At 39.7% G+C, this 17,412-nt stretch overlaps 1 protein-coding gene across 15 annotated transcripts in view; it reads right to left on the reverse strand.

Annotated features, from left to right (window-relative positions):
• RBFOX2 (RNA binding fox-1 homolog 2) overlaps positions 1-17,412 on the reverse strand; it is a 252,551-nt gene that overhangs the window by 71,814 nt on the left and 163,325 nt on the right. For all 15 annotated transcript variants that reach the window (XM_061638996.1, XM_061639001.1, XM_061639000.1 and 12 more), the window contains one exon: positions 10,683-10,907. In XM_061638996.1, coding sequence (XP_061494980.1) covers positions 10,683-10,907 — 225 coding nt within the window. The remainder of the gene's footprint in view (positions 1-10,682; positions 10,908-17,412) is intronic.

Here is a 17,412-nt window from a genome sequence, read left to right on the forward strand (position 1 = left end):
AAGGTGGTTCCAAGAATGGAGATGCCAAGAATGAAAAAAGAAAGTCTGTTCTAGTTTCACTATTTGAGATGTCTGGGATATTTTAGGTTGGTCCAAAATGGCCACTATGTCAGTCTCCTGTCCTCTGCCATCACCTGTAGGAAGACTTGTAGAAGAGCCTAGACATGTCTGTTAAACAGAACTCAGGCAGCAAGGGCAGGAGTTTATTTTAAGCTCTTCCCCAAAACAAATCAGGAAACAGTCATGACAGTCTGTATTGGGAAACTTTCCCTAAATATGTGGCATTTTAGAAAAAATACCTACAACACTGTAGGCACACATAGAGAAAAAAGCTGCAACAGTAAAAGACAAGGAGCAACATCCTAAGAGATTTTTTTTAAAAAAAAATCAGTTCCCTGTTTTAAGAAAGGGATGTCACTAAAGCTCATTACGGGGAAAATGTATAGAGAGCCTTTGCTGAGCCACTCCTAATGCAATGGCCAGACTAAGAGAACTTAGCACGTGCAGATGGATGAGTTATTTTACACATTTCAAAGTATTAATAGATAGAGGCCATGAACAAGAAAACAGAGAGAGGCTGTGAGCATAAGCAGAGTGCTCTTCCCTCACCACGCAGTTGCTCATTGGAGGATGGGCTCTAAAGTCAGAGACAATGACTTGCACTTAAGCTTGCGTCTTGGATCCACTCAATTAAGCAACGCCTAAAAGGAAGGCTGTGTATGTGCATGAGTAGGGGAGTAGCAACATTAATTTTAAATAAAAAAATATTTTAAATAATAATGTTAATGTTTATTGTAAACCTTAAGAGGGTTTACTATAATAAAATAGCTTGCAAATTTTGTTAATGAAAATTAAATTATCATTAAATGACTACACTGTAAATGCAAACATGAGTGTTTGCATTTTGAGAGCAATCAACACCACCTGCATCTCTGTCAAAAACTGTGACACCTTTACTACCCCCTTTCTCCCCTTGATGCTTACATGCTTTATGAATGACCCCAACAGAAAGTATGGATACAGGAGTCAGAAAGTTTAATTGTACTCGCACCAAAATGCAGAAGAATAGATGGAGTTTGCTACCAGTTGTCTCTCACTATAACCTAATTCCACTTCATGATGTTGGTATGACGGCGGCTTCACACATTACAATGTTTCTAGTACAGGCAGAACATAACATACAAACCAGAAAGGACTGGCTGAGAGAGGCAAAGCAAGTTCAGTTCACTATAGCCTGAAGGCCCAGTTTCAAATGTCATTGCAGATCACTAATTAAATTTGGCATATCAAGTCTACTCCCTGTTGGATAATACCTCTATAATACATCATTATTCCCTTGCGCAATTTGACATGACCAGTATTTATTAGTCAGAACATCCAGGACTAAAATATTGCACAGCCTGCAGGTCAAGGTTAAGAGATGCAATCTGAAGATATGGAAGAATACACATTTTCCAAACTCAGCTTTATTGTATTGGTCACCTTTGCCTTAAGAAGACAAAGCATTAAAGCAGAGCAACTGATTCATTTTGAAAATACCTGAGTAAAACACAGATGACACAGCTGGATGAGGTGTTTTCAGGACATCCATACAAACCATAATACGAAGAAACCAGTAGGAGTCTATTTCAAACACTACCTTTACCTTTATTGCCAGTTACTGCACTTATGAGATCATATCTGTCAAATTACAGGGATACACATAAATCAGCTTAATTGAGGAATTTCATTCATGGACAGCTGAAGGTGGAGAGATTATTAAAGGAGGAATTATCCATATAAATAGACTGAAAGTTGAGAACAGAAAGATTTCCACTGCAATTTCTACTCTCAAGTCGCTCTCTCAATTCAGACAAAACCTAATCTTCATATCATGGTCTGGAAATCAGAAATATACCACTGGCCTGCATTGTCTCCTGCCCTCCATGAATTGCTATAACCATAGGAAGCCATGATTTCTGAACTGGAATTAAATATTATTGGTGACAACCAGGATTGCTTTCAAACTATGATGTGAAATCCTGGCTTGAGGAGGATTTGCAAGCCAGAATTTCGGGCAATCCTGGTTTGCACAAACCATGGTTAACTCCAATTGACACATCTTAGAATGCTAGAGTTATAGCAAACCATGGAAGGGAGGGGGAATCTGAATATAAACTTGCACTCCCTGATATGAATTAATCTAGATTTCAGAAGTCTCTGTTGTTGTCATGGTAGCTAATTAAAGATTTTGGGGTTGAGGTGAAGGAATTCTACAGCTAACTTTTGCAATTATTCTGAGATCAATTCAGAACAGTAGTTCTCTTGAAGATAGGCACTGGATCTTATCAGCTATGGTGACTATCATGAGAAATTGATCGGAATTACTATGGCGATGTGGGAGAAGGAAGGAAAGAAAAAGGAAGGATTTCCATCTCCTATTAAAAAATCCTTTTGTATTTCCTGCTTTTTCTTTTCCTTTTTTTTGGCGGGGGGAGGAGGAAGGGTTGTCACAAACAGATCTGCAATGGATGTTTCCATACCTAGACCAGATGAGCAGAAAAGTATCCTGGCAAGACAGTCTGATGAGCACATCACTGGGTGCTTCAGGTTTCTTAGTATATGAATATTTTATAAATCAGAATAACTTATGGTATACAAACTAATTCTCAATTGCAAGGAAACTTAGACACATTAGAGAGTATCAGCAGCCCTTGTTTTATTTATATGAAAAATGGTAGCCACGCGGGTTTGGTGTTTCTTTGTCCCTAGTTGCTTGTGAAGGGAAGATAATGGATGTCTCTGTCTTGGATGCAAGACTACATCGAACTAGTAGATACAGAGTTCTGGGGAATGCAAATATCTTGAAGAATTTTTGAGATGGGAAAGCAAAGTTTCATCCAGTGACTGAATGATTAACATAACAGGCACATATAAGAAGAGTATACTATGATAACTATGCACCCTCGTGATGCAAATAATAAGTAGTTAATGGATATTAAACACTCAGATTAAATGCAACAGCTAATGCAGAAATGGAAGTTTTGCCAATGATGATACTGAGGATGGAATGACATGTTTGGCAGAGACTTGAATTACGAGACTCAGCTCTTCACTGAATATGTAGCTCTGCAATGTGAGCAACTGCTGAAAAAAATACAAAGGTTAAGTTTGGACAGAGATACTTAAGAGAAAGACTCCTGTTTAGTGACTAGTTCATGGCTAAAGGGGCTTGATGACTATGTATGGTAAGTCTAGAAACTGCTGGTCAATCCATTAGTCTCTTTAGGCCTATGTTGAAAAGCCCAAATGTTTTTAAGGCCTATTTGCATGGCACAGAATCTTCAATCAAACATTTTGAGCCAAGAGTGTGCTATCCTGTAAATGTTTCTGAGATGTTTAAAACTCATCCCTAGGAACTTGAGGTTCTGCACATGTTCAGCTACTGAAGAAACATTAAAAAAAGGAGAACTCTAAGGCAATTCTTGTGACAGATCTGATACAAGACAAAAACATCTTTAACACCACAAAAATATTCGGGAAATGGTTATCAAAGACTTATTTAACCAATAGGGATAAATGGCCCCACATGCTTAAAAAAAATTAAACGGAGTAGAACATGGCCCTGGCAGAGCAATTCGAAAGTGAAGGTTGCTGAGAAGGCATTAAAATTAAAAGCCTCAATCCTACCCTATATCAAGGGATAAAAAGTATGAACTGAGGGAAGCCACAATAATGTTGTTTGGGCTCTGCTCTACTTATTGTGACCGAAATCTAGACTGCACATAAAGGATCATTTGACTGGGACTGATGTGCTCTAAACTTGAAGAACCAAGTAGCAGTTCAAGCAGTTATAAGGCTTTGGACTTGGGAGATCCATCATATACCTCAACTACTCCTTTAGTTTTTCCAATAAATATGATTTGGCAGGCAACTAAAGAACAGTGATGGTGTTTCCAGAAGAAGGTTTTTTCCCAACGCAGTCACAGGATATAGTGGACTGTGCCAGTTTCCATTCTGATGGTCCAAATAGTACACCAGCATGATTGTCAGGCTAAATTAATGACATTCACAAAAACAGCTTTCCTAATGTGTAGCTTTCTTGTGATACACTTTCTCCACTGAGGGTTTCAACTATAGGGTTTAAAACAGCCATAGGGAAAATTGTCATCATGGCAAGCCCTTAGCTTAAAAGGTGACAAACAATGCAATCATCCCTAAGGGTCATACTGGAAGTCTCCCCTCTTTCAGTTTTCCTGCACGTGCAGTTTATACATACTACACTGCACTGATGACAGCTATGAGATATAAGAGCAAAAATCAAAGCCTAACAATGTATGAAGATGGCAGTATGCAATGCCAAATGTTTCAGATGAGCCTCCTTCAGAGTCTTCAGGTTCAGATGAGCCTCCTTCAGAGTCTTCAGGTTCAGGTTCTGTAACATCTTCCTCCCCTTCACCAAAATTTCTGCATACTCAAAATCATTTCAAGACGTTTAATTGCACGTAAACATATCAGAATATGGAGGACAGTGGGAGAGAAAAGGTTGCAGAAAAGGAGTTAAAGAGGAAAGCGCAAAAGCAGGACTACAGCTGAGTGTCAAAAAGACTAAAGTGATGACAACAGAAGATTTATGTAACTTTAAAGTACCTTGGCACAGTCATTAACCAAAATGGAGACAATAGTCAAGAAATTAGAAGAAGGCTAGGACTGAAGAGGAGCTATGAGAGAACTAGAAAAGGTCCTCAAATGCAAAGATTTATCACTGAACACTAAAGTCAGGATCATTCAGACCATGGTATTTCCAATCTCTATGTAAGGATGTGAAAGTTGGACAGTGAAAAAGGTGGATAAGAAAAAAATCAACTCATCTGAAATGTGGTATTGGAGGAGAGCTTTGCGGATAACATGGACTGCAAAAAGACAAATAATTGGGTGTTAGAACAAATTCAACCAGAACTATCACTAGAAGCTAAAATGATGAAACTGAGGCTATCCTACTTTGGACACATCATGAGAAGACACGATTCATTAGAAAAGACAATAATGCTGGGGAAAACAGAAGGGAGTAGAAAAAGATGAAGGCCAAACAAGAGATGGATTGATTCCATAAAGGAAGCCACAGACCTGAACTTACAAGTTCTGAACAGGGTGGTTCATGACAGATGCTATTGGAGGTTGCTGATTCATAGGGTCGCCATAAGTTGTAATCGACTTGAAGGCACATAACAACTAGGAGAGGAGTTCAACAGTGGCAAAATGGTGGATTTCCCCCACGCTTTCAAGCTATGCATATAGAAGGAGAGTCTAATAAGTGTTAGCAGTTGTATAAAACCAGAAAATAATATTTTATTATGGATTAATCCAGAGGAGAGCAGGTACGATCTTGTGTATGTATACAAAGGCTTTGCAGAAGCCTAATAAATTACTGTGGACTTTGGAATCAAGCAACAAGACAAAGAGGAGAGTGGGAGAGAAAAGGTTGCAGAAAAGGAGGAATGGAGAGAAATGAGCACAGTAAAAGGGGGGAAGGGAAGGAAGGGGGTAATGGATTCTCAAGAAGGGAAGTGGACAGGAGTCCACAACTATTGACTGGCCTTTATGTCTAGCCAAACATTATGGCACAGAGCCTGCTCTCCTGTTTTGGGGTATATGCGGAGCTATTTCAACCAAAGCTTTTTCCAGAGTAAATTATTTGAAATCGTCTATGGCAGGTGGATCAAACTTGAGTTCAAAAACCTCCTCTTGGAAATGCTCTTTCAAGGACTGAACATCAGTGATGAAAAGTTTCCTCCCAAGCTTCCAAGACAATGCTCATGAGATAACGCCAAACTACTATGCACACATCATGGCATGCAGATCGCATAATAAGCTGTGTATGATCTTCTCATCTTCCAAACATAACCTTTCATACTATATTTTAATACTGTCAACTTTTTACTTCTATTGTTCATATTTTTGGAAACACTCATCCCCCCAGAGATCTTCATATATCCCTCTGGTTGAGAAACACTGTTCTAAAGGCTAACATGAGGTCAGAGGTGATTCCTTCCCTTCCCAGCTCCTAATTCAGTAGTAGGACAGTTCACCTTTGCAGTTGCACTGCAGACTGAAGATGCTCTCTGCATCTCCAAATCACACTTCCTACCCTCTTCCCTAGCTTCAAGTTAGGGAGAAGAGCAGGGGTTCACCACACTCACTAGAATCTACACCCCTGAGAGCTGAAAAGCAAGAGGCAGAAGAATGGGTAACAGAGCAAGAACAGAGACCTTTCATGTACTTGAAGAGTGCTATCATATCTCCCCTCAGTCTTCTCTTCTCCAGGCTAAACATGCCCAGTTCTTTCAGTCTCTCGTCATAGGGCTTGGTTTCCAGTACCCTGATCATCTTTGTTGCCCTCCTCTGAACCCGTTCCAGTTTGTCTGCATCCTTCTTGAAGTGCGGAGACCAGAACTGGATGCAGTATTCAAGATGAGGCCTAACCAATGCTGAAGAGAGGGAACTAGTACTTCACGTGATTTGGAAACTATACTTCTGTTAATGCAGCCTAATATAGCATTTGCCTTTTTTGCAGCCACATCACACTGTTGGCTCATATTCCGCTTGTGATCAACGACAATTCCAAGATCCTTCTCACATGTCGTACTGCTGAGCCAAGTATCCCCCATCTTATAACTGTGCGTTTGGTTTCTTTTTCCTACGTGTAGAACTTTGCATTTATCCCTGTTGAATTGCATTCTGTTGTTTTCAGCCCAATGCTCCAGCCTATCAAGGTCCCTTTGAATTTTCTTTCTGTCTTCCATGGTATTACCTATGCCCCCCAATTTTGTATCATCTGCAAATTTGATAAGCATGCTTTGTACCTCCTCATCCAAGTCGTTAATAAAATGTTAAAGAGCACTGGGCCCAGGACCAAGCCCTGTGGTACTCCACTCGTTACTTCCACCCAGTCTGAGAAGGAACCATTGATAAGCACTCTTTGAGTATGATTGTGGAGCCAACTGTGGATCCATCTAATAGTTGTTCCATCCAGCCCACATTTAGCTAGCTTGCTAATCAGAATATCATGGGGCACTTTGTCAAAACCTTTGCTGAAGTCGAGATATGTCCACAGCATTCCCACAGTCTACAAGGGAGGTTACCCGATCAAAAAATGAGATGAGATTAGTTTGGCAGGATTTGTTCTTCATAAATCCATGTTGGCTCCTAGTAATCTGCATTGTTTTCAAGGTGCTTACAGACTGACTGCTCTATAATCTGCTCCAGAGTTTTTCCAGGGATTGATGTTAAGCTGACTGGTCTGTAGTTCCCCGGTTCCTCCTTCTTGCCCTTTTTGAAGATAGGGACAACATTAGCTCTCCTCCAGTCATCCAGCCCTTCACCGGTCCTCCATGATTTCGCAAAGATAATAGACAGCGGTTCTGAGAGTTCTTCAGCCAGTTCCTTCAATACTCTAGGATGCAGTTTATCAGGCCCTGCTGATTTGAACTCATTCAAAGTGATCAGGTATTCCTTGACCATTTGTCTATCAATCTCAAGGTCCAATCCTGACCCTTCTACTTCATGTTTCCCGGGAGGGCCATAGGCCCTTTTTTGGAAGAAGACTGAGCCAAAGCAGGAATTGAGCACTTCTGCCTTTTCTTTGTCATCTGTTATCATTTTGCCATCCTCATTGAGTAGCTGAACCACCATTTCATTTCTCTGTCTTTTACTATGGATGTACCTGAAGAAAGCTTGTTTGTTGCTTTTAGCATCCCTCGCTAGCCTCAGCTCATTCTCAGCTTTAGCCTTCCTGACACCATCCCTGCAATTCCATGATACCTGCCTGTACTCTTCCTTTGTGGCCTGGCCTTCTTTCCACTTCCTGTATGTATCCTTTTTTGTTTTCAGGTCATCTCTAAGCTTTTTGTGAAGCCACATTGGCTTCTTCTGCTGTTTCCCCCCTTCTTTCCTCGTTGGAATTGCTTGCCATTGCACTTTTAGAATTTCCTTTTTTAGAAACTGCCACCCATCTTCGACTCCTTTTCTCATTAGGGTGGCTTGCCATGGAACTGTACTTATAATTGTTCTGAGTTTATTAAAATCAGCTTTCCTGAAGTCCAGGGTGTGCGTATGGCTACTCTCAGCTTTTGCTTCTGTTAAAATCAAGAATTCAAGTATGGTGTGGTCGCTTTCCCCCAGAGTTCCCGTAACTGCCACTTCATCCACCAAATCATCTCTATTGCTTAGAATCAAGTCCAGGATAGCTGATCCTCTGGTTGCTTCCTCCACTTTCTGTAGGAGGAAGTTATCTGCAACACAAGTCAGAAATGTCTTGTTTGGCAGAATTTGTCTCCCAACAGATAGCTTGATCCAAAAATGGAAAAGGTAAGATCCAAAAATCTGGGATGAAGGGCAGGATATAAATTTAATTAATAAATAAAATAAATAATAAATAAGATAGAGAAGAAGAGCCCATCCAACAGGCTTGCCTTCCTGCTGTTGCTCAAAAGACCTAAGCCTGGAGATGGCGGAAAGGGGACAAGTGCCTTCTTTCTTCTCTGGCATAGAGAATACACAAAGCAGACTGAAAACAGCAATGGTATCAATGTGGTATTGGGAGAGGAACTATACCTTCTTGAGGATGCTTGTCCCATTTTATTTTATCTTACTCGATACTTCCCCATATAGCTCCAACAAGCATTTTTCCTGTCTTTGTGGCCTCCCAGCAAACTGACTCCCACTACAGCACCAAAATACAAGTGGGACTGTCATCTCTTATTTAAGTTGTCATTCTGACCACCTCAGCCCACCAGTTTACATGTACAAGCTTCCATCCTCATTCTCATCAGTTCTCTTTGCAGTTTTATTAGCTGATGAAATGCAGTGCTCTTTCCTGGAGCACACTGAGATTGGCTCCTAATATGGAAGACGAACAGGAGGCTTGGCAGCAGCTGGTGGCTAAAGTCAAGGCTCCCATTATTCATTTCTTGCCCTGTTTTATTAAATTAAATAAAGGTCTGAATGAAGATGAAAAAAACATAAACACATACAGGCAACTCAGAAATGCTATACAGAAGATCCAGTTTCCTTCCCAGGATTCGTATCTTTTATTGTCCCAGTGCAGACATCATACATTTCCATGAAGATCTAAGCCTATGTAGTTCTCGCTAGCTTGGGAGCAGATAGTATGGCTCTTCACCATTTTGCAGGACTTATGGCTTTGCCCTACTTTTGGTGTATCTGGATTTGGCTTCCTACCCTAGACTCAAGCATTAGGTTTAAATAAGTTGGCTTGGTATTTTATTAACCCAAATGCCTTCGTTTTGAAGTGAACCATTTATTTTGTGGCTTGACAACATTAACAATATTTTAAGGTCCTGGTCCATGTTGTCATCTGTTCATCAAAGATAAAACATTATTCCATGCTATGAATCCCTATACACCTGAGCTGGCATTTCAATAATGTTCCTCCATTCAAGGCCACAGCGCTCATAGAGGACTTAGCAGGAGGGGGGAAATTGCTATTAGCCAGCCACATTACAAGAAAACTGAAAGCATTAAAAGATTAAATCCATCTTGTGCACCCAAGGTTCCCACCATAATGCTCTTTATTAGGAAGTTAAGACTTAACAAGTGGCTTAACAGATGGATAAAGCTTTTCATTTGGATAATCTGCAAGCATATCACCCAGTTCAAGGCTACAGAATTATTCCAACAAGGAACAAGATAAATGGCTGTGTGGCAGTCCAAGGGTTTTTTTTGTATATCACATCATTTCTCAATTCCTCACAGCACTCAGCATATCACTGCAGCATGTCACTCAGAGGAACAAACTCTATCAAATTAAACATTTCTTTCTGACTCTAGAAATTCCCAGCAAAAAATGGTGCTATTTATAACAGGCAAAGGCCACCACAGAGGGCAGGTCTGCTTGTGAAATCTGTCAACCCCTTCCTTTTAGATCTAATTTGAACTTGGACTGAAACACAGAGGAACCTGTGGTCCTCCCTGTGCCGTTCCAGTGAGGATTGGATCCTCCTCACCCCCACTTCCTTTGTCTTGCTTGCTGAAAGCAAGCAGAGCCAGCAGAGAGGGACTGAGCTGCAAAAGATGAGGGGCAGTAAGGGTTTGGACTCCTACATCTGTGAGTAAGGCAGCCTAGATGCCTGGATATTATGATCCCATCATGTCAAACCACTCTGGTTATACAGGCACCTTCAACACACTTCCTGATGCAAATTCCTATTCATTCCTGCCTCTGTAAGAGGCACAAAGGGAGAATTGGCAGACAGCCTGATCCATACTGAAAAGGGAACAAGGTATAAGAAGGGCCTTAAGGGGGCTCATCAGCCACATAAAGAGGACAAGCCAATTAGTTATGGATAAAACAGGATGGATTAATTTTCTGTCAGCTAGTATGTCCTATTAATTAATTAATTAATTAATTAATTACATGTGATTAATAAACCTGATTTAGATTGAGTCTGCCCATCTGAATTCTCTTTGCAATGACTGGAAAGAATTATCTTCTTCAGTCACAGCTTTTGTCAGGGAAATAGGGAGAAATTAAAAGTACAGCTTAGAGTGAAAAGGTGCACTCTCTAGACTAAATGTCCAGTTTTTCCCCCCACACAGAAGTCTGTGCCATTTGAAAATCACAAATGCAAGAGATTAGGTATTCACATCTGAAATACTATGCGCCTCAGCCTTCCTATGCATACCGTAAGAGATCCATTCTGTGCGGTGGCTGTATTCGTGTTCTGTTCTCCATGTGCCTGGGTACTTCCATAGATTGTCAGATTGTGCTCGCTGGTCTGGCCTGCATAGTCCTGAGTGTGGGGTACTCCATACTCTGTGGGAATCCCATTCTGTGGGGGAGGTGGGAATGGGATTGTAGTGAATGGCTGGACCATTGTGTCAGGAGTGGCTGTCGGCTCCTGGTTACCCTGCACAATGAAAAAGAACAACATTTAACATACCATCCCAAAAAGGAAGGGGGACAGAACATAAACATTACTTCAAGTATGGGAGAAATCACAGTCCAGATAAGTTCTTCCACGTGGCATCAGAATAAAGCCTTTTTCAAGAGGAAAATAGGCAGTGAAATTGAAAAATATCAGAGCAGATGTGTACACAGACTTCTTCAACTTTACAATGGAAATCCATTTGATTATACAGTCATGAGAGTGGCTGTATATTATAGCCAGCATGGATTTTTCACATTCCACCATATTAAATTGAAAATACCTCCCATGCCATTCAGCTGCTTCCTATAGGCTCATTTCAAAACAAAATCTTACAAAATGCATGCATAACAACCCTCTTTCGTGATGATACACAAAATACTCAGAGAGAATCCAGACTTTAAAGTCTGTAACACAAGTAAAATAATCCAAAACCCTGTTGAACTTTTTTCTGTCAGTGGTCTCATAATTTGATGAAATTAATTAAAAATCAGCCATGCTCACACAGCACCTGTAATCCTACTACTGACCTTGCATCCCAACTCTGACCTTCATCATCTGTTGTTTAAAAGTTTAAAAAATGCATGGCTGATTTTTAATTCATTTAAGAAAATTAACATTGGTGTGGTGTCTATGATAGCGTGGGCATGTACTGACTGAACACTGTCAGTTTTCTAAAAAATCATACTAACAGCTGTTTGGCTTGGCTAATAAGGAGGCTACACCCACACCAGACATTTATTTCAATTTAAACATTCATGGCTTCCCCCAAAGAATCCTGGGAAGGGTAGTTTGCAAAGGGAGCTGAGAGGAGACTCCTGTTCCACTGACAGAGCTCCAGTGGCCAGAGTGGTTTAACAGTCAGCCCCTCTTTCCAGAGAATTCTGGTGACTTTAGCTCTGTGAAGGGAATAAGGCATCTCCTAACAACTCTCAGCACCCTTTACAAACGATTCTTTGGGGGAAGTCATGACTGTTTAAAGTGAAATAAATGTCTGGTGTGGATGTGGCCAGGGACTGCTTTGGTTTAAATTTGGGTGGGAGACTACATGTGCCTGCTGTAGAATAAAAAGGGAGGGCGCCAAAAAATAACCATGAAAGAAAAAGGGCTTTACCTCTGCCCAGTGCCCAACTACCCAAACGCCTTTTCTCCCGCCCCTCCCCAGGGTCAATTTCACCTATCCTAGGCATGATTTTATTTATTTATTTATTATTTGATTTATATCCCGCCTTTTCTCCCAGCAGGAGCCCAGGGAAGCATGATCGCACTGGGGTAAATTCCATTGAACTCTTCCCTCCTACCACTTACCATAGGCCCAGAGGCACATGTTACCAAATTCTTCCAAACTATATAGGAAGTGGATTCGACTGTGAAACAGCAATCCAAATTGTGTTTGTATTTTTACAAATTTGTAGGACAGTACAATATCTCAGACAGGAGGCCAGGTCTCCTGCTCCCCTGGTGCATTCACTAAAGCTGCCCAATTTCCCCACTTTTTAAAGTGTGATAGATATATCTGTTTGCTATATGTACGTTCTTAAACCGCAAGGGTATTTGTTTTTTGCCTATTAGTGAATATATTTTCTGTTTACTAGTACAGACCACTGCTTCTTCATTGTAGTTTAAAGTAGCCTGGTTCCAGGTTACTTAAGGAGCACTTCCACCTATTTGCTGCATAAGGTGCCTTGCCATTTAAGTGAACTGGCCATCTATTATTTTGAATACCACTGTGCAAGTGGCACCTTTCCCTTTTTTATTTCATTATAATGCCCTTTGTTAGCTAGGGCAGGTGTGATGGCTGCTTACTCCTAACTCTGCAGTGGTTGGGGCAAACATAGCACTATAGCAAAACTATTCCTAGTGGCCACCTGCTATAGCTGCTAGCATCTCCTGACAGGAACACAACCAGTCATCAGTAGCAACGGACACTGCCTAGGACTGCCCCAAAACTCCAGCTTACATGCTCAAGGAACCAGGGAGTATCATGTGATCTTCTGTTTAATAAAAATGAAACAAAACTTCACCATATTATTATTTTTTAATCCATTTTGAAACTGTAGGCTGACACTGGAGTACCAGAATTAAAGCCAAAGATAAAATAAAAACTGTTCAGTGAACTGCTCTTATTTATCAAAATCTTAACTAATGGTGTTAACATTAATTTTAAAACCGCTTTCAGTGTTTTACAACAAGAAACAGTAACAGTCAACTAATTTGCTTTAATGGTTAAAGTATTGTTCTAATAAATTTAAAGCTTAAAAAAAGCTTGATCAACATTTGACAATAACTTTTTAACCTATCTGTGCCTCAGTAGAGCCTTGCCAACAGAACCTTATCTGAATTACTCCCTCCTGACCTTTAGAAAGCAGATTTAAAATCCTGTTTAAGCAGGTATTTGATCTGTTGGCTGGTTTTAGCAGATTTTAACTGAACAAAATGTATAGGTCTAACTGCATTATTTCTTAATTTAGATGGTTCTTTGTATGTCATGTTTACATTTTAGATTTTGGCCTGTTTTATTTATTTATTTATTATTTGATTTATATCCTGCCTTTAATCCCAGCAGGAGCCCAGTATTTTAGCTTTTTAATAAATTTTGAGGTGCTTCAGAAGCACTTAGAAACATAGGAAGATGCCTTAAACCAAGACTTTTGGTCCATCTAAGTCAGTACTGCTTATACTTGGAGGAGGAACCTGTGGCCCTTCAGATATTTTGGACTTCAAGTCCCTTCAGCCCCATCCAGTATGGCCAGGGACCAGGGGAACTGAAGTTCAGAAACAACAGGAGGGTCACAGGTTCCCTTTATCTGATACCTTGGAGACCTGCTGCCCATGAACCTTTTGCATGCAAAATCTGTGCTTTACTATTGAGTATAGCCCTTAGGCAACATAGCAGAATACATTTTAGAAATAAAGGCTTTGATGATGCCAAATGGAAGCCAAACACATAATCAAGGTGCCAATTCTGGAACTTCGCTGTTTGCCAGTTTTCCAAAAGAGGAAGGCATGAAGAGCAGAGTTGAGAACACTGCGCTTTCTCTCCCCCAATTATAAGCATCACTACTTTTAAACAATGCATTAATTATACTCATTCCAATTTGTGGCATCCCATAGAGATTGCCATGACAGTACACTGGGCTTTTAGCAGCACTTTCCCACAAATGCTTCTTCAGATATATTAGATCCCTGACAGCTATTAAACAGATATGGCCAAAAGCCACCCAAAGAACTTCAACACAGTTGTAACACTTTAGAATGACCACAAAGACTTTCTCAAACACCTGTTCTCAGCCATCCAGCCCTCAAGCTTGAACAAGGAGACACTGTTTTATAACCCCCACACTGCACTCAGGACCATGCACAAGGTAATCTTGTAACTTGTTGCCCAGTTTGTGAGGAGACAATCCTAAAAGGCTGCCTCCCCAGTATAAATCATTTAAAATTCCTGATGCACAGACAGAGATGTAAAAGTTCTGGAAATTTTGAACTGGTGTTTTTTTCCCCATTTTTTCCATAAAAAACAGACATTTTCAGAAAAATTGAAAAAATGCAATCAGCATTTTTTACAGATTGAAAGTCAATTTGTTACTTCAGGAACATCAAACGTAATTATGTACAAGTTGGTTTGACATAAAATTATCACATTTGGTATATTAAAAGTACATTTTATTCAAACAATTATTACAAATTGAATTTACTTTTTTGAATTTTTACTTTTTTTTGTAACAAACGGATCTACAAGATCCTGAACTGTAGGGAACCTCTTTTTGCTTTGCCAGTTTACAAGGAGCAGGCAAAAAACAATTTAAAAAACACAGAAGAAACCATCAACATTAATAACCAAAAAAATTATTTAAGGCTCCGGTAGTCCTCCACAGTGTCAAGCAGACATAAAGCATCCATTCCCATAAAAAGAACTGAGAAAAGGGGGAGGGATCAAGATTCAATGAAATATTTTATTCATCATGCTAAAATAAAATATTCCATAATCCATTTTCTCTTCAATTTTTCCAATTTTTCAGGGGGGAAAAGGCTTTAAAAAAACCAGTTTTTTTCTGAATTTTTCCGGGTTTTTTCTGGGCCTTCATATCTGTATGCACAGAGCACCTAAACTGGATGTTCAGGTTTCAATTCAGATTACAGAACTATTTAAGATCCTTGTGCATTAGTTCTGAACCACACGGAGAGGGAGAAATCTTTTGAATAGAGGATTTTAAATTTGATCCAATTTTCCCGAAGGATAAGATTGTTATCAACAAGCTCATTCAGGGGAGACCTGAAAAGCTTCTCTGAAAAACAGAACAAAATACATTTAAGGTAGGTAAGGACGTATCTAGCCTTTACTGGCATAAGAGGCAGGCTTCATCTCTCCTTTTCTTGCTAGTCATTCACAAACGTTTATTGGCCCCAATTCCTACATAATGGTCAGTAAATAGACGAGTCCCAGACTGCAATCCTATACCCACTTACTTGGGAGTAAGCCCCACTGAACTCAATGGGATTAGATATGTGCAGGATTGCACTGTCAATCACCTACAAAACTGGAGAAAAGCACATTTCAATTTAGGCTTCATTATCCCTCTCACTGGTGTGTATTTTATCACCCTACTTGTTTAATCTATACGCTGAACATATCATATGGAAAAGAAGGATTGAGCCAAGATGAAGGAGGTGTGAAAATTGGAAGAAGAAATATCAATAATTTAAGATATGCAGTCGATACCATACTACTAGCAGAAACCAGTAATGATTTGAAACGGATGCTGATGAAAGTTAGAGGAAAGCACAAAAGCAGGACTACAGCTGAACATCAAAAAGACTAAAGTAATGACAACAGAAGATTTATGTAACTTTACAGTTGACAATTAGGACATTGAACTTGTCAAGGATTATCAGTATCTTGGCACAGTCATTAACCAAAATGGAGACAATAGTCAAGAAATTAGAAGAAGGCTAGGACTGAAGAGGAGCTATGAGAGAACTAGAAAAGGTCCTCAAATGAAAAGATGTATCACTGAACACTAAAGTCAGGATCATTCAGAAAGTGGTATTCCTGATCTCTATGTATGGATGTGAAACTTGGCCAGTGAAAAAGGTGGGTAAGAGAAAAATCAACTCATTTGAAATGTGGTGTTGGAGGAGAGCTTTGTGCATACCATGGACTGTGAAAAAGACAAATAATTGGGTATTAGAACAAATTAAACCAGAACTATCACTAGAAGCTAAAATGATGAAACTGAGGTTATCCTACTTTGGACACATAATGAGAAGACATGATTCACTAGAAAAGACCATAATGCTGGGAAAAACAGAAGGGAGTAGAAAAAAAGGAAGGCCAAACAAGAGATGGATTGATTCCATAAAGGAAGCCACTGAACTCACAAGATCTGAACAGGGTGGGACTTCCGGGAAGGGTTGCTTTGCCTGTGCTGCCTCTGAGTCGAGCTCTCGTCTCAGAAGAAGATTTTTCAGCTTTAAAATCAGTCAGAATGCTCTTTTTGACTGATAAAGATTTTCTCCCAGGCAGGGAGAAACGTAGAGATTAACCACAAAGCCTGTTTTTGTGGGGAGGACTGGATTTCATTTATTTATGAGAGAAGGTTCAAACTGCACTGCCGGACGGACTTTCATCAAGCTCTAGCTGATTATAGCGACACGTTTATCTTTTCTTCAAAGAAAAACGGACTTTAACAGGCAGACAAGCATCCTTCTTTCTATTTTCTTTTTTCATTTGGTTTAAATTGGTGCAGCAAAAAAGAGATTTGTCAATGAATCAGCTGTGAAGAACTTCTAGGTGAGTTATGGCTTTTCTCTTTCACTCACGAAATTAAGGTGGAAAGAAATCGAAAAAGCTTATCTTTGTTTTTATCGCAAAAAGCTGTCCTGGAGGTGCATTCTAAAGATACCAACGGAAGAGGGATTTCTATTTCGAGGAGGGAGGAAAAAAATTTTTTTTGGTCTATTTCATTTTGACGAATCTGCTTGTTCGCGACGCCACTAATTGTTTTGATGTTGGGAACTAAGTTTGTTTTGTATTCCTGAACACATAGAGATAAGGCAGGCTGTACTGTCTACACTGATATCAGCAAGCCTGGAATATTAACCCAATTGTGGCTGAAATAATTTTTGTTTCTGTGGTTTTAAGAATGACAACCAGGAAAGTGATTGAGACCATGGAAGAAATTATGTTTCAGAAAATAATGGGTGAGATTGAGATAACGAAACAAACCCTGAGACAGGGTAGACAGGAGATGAAAACTGAATTTAACAAAATGACGCAGGAGCTTAAAGAAATAGGGGATTCTGTGAGAGAGGAGTTTGATGGGATTAGAGATGAGAAAAGAAAAATTAAAGGGAAGCTACAAGCCCTGGAGATTGGAACAAATGTGAAATTGGAAAAAGATTTGGAGTTTATGGATGTTAGAAATAAAGTTTACTGTTTGGAATTCAACGTTGTCTCTGAAGAAATTAATGAAGATTTCGGTGG

This window comes from Rhineura floridana, chromosome 8 (assembly GCF_030035675.1).
Source record: "Rhineura floridana isolate rRhiFlo1 chromosome 8, rRhiFlo1.hap2, whole genome shotgun sequence".
Classification (NCBI taxonomy): domain Eukaryota; kingdom Metazoa; phylum Chordata; class Lepidosauria; order Squamata; family Rhineuridae; genus Rhineura; species Rhineura floridana.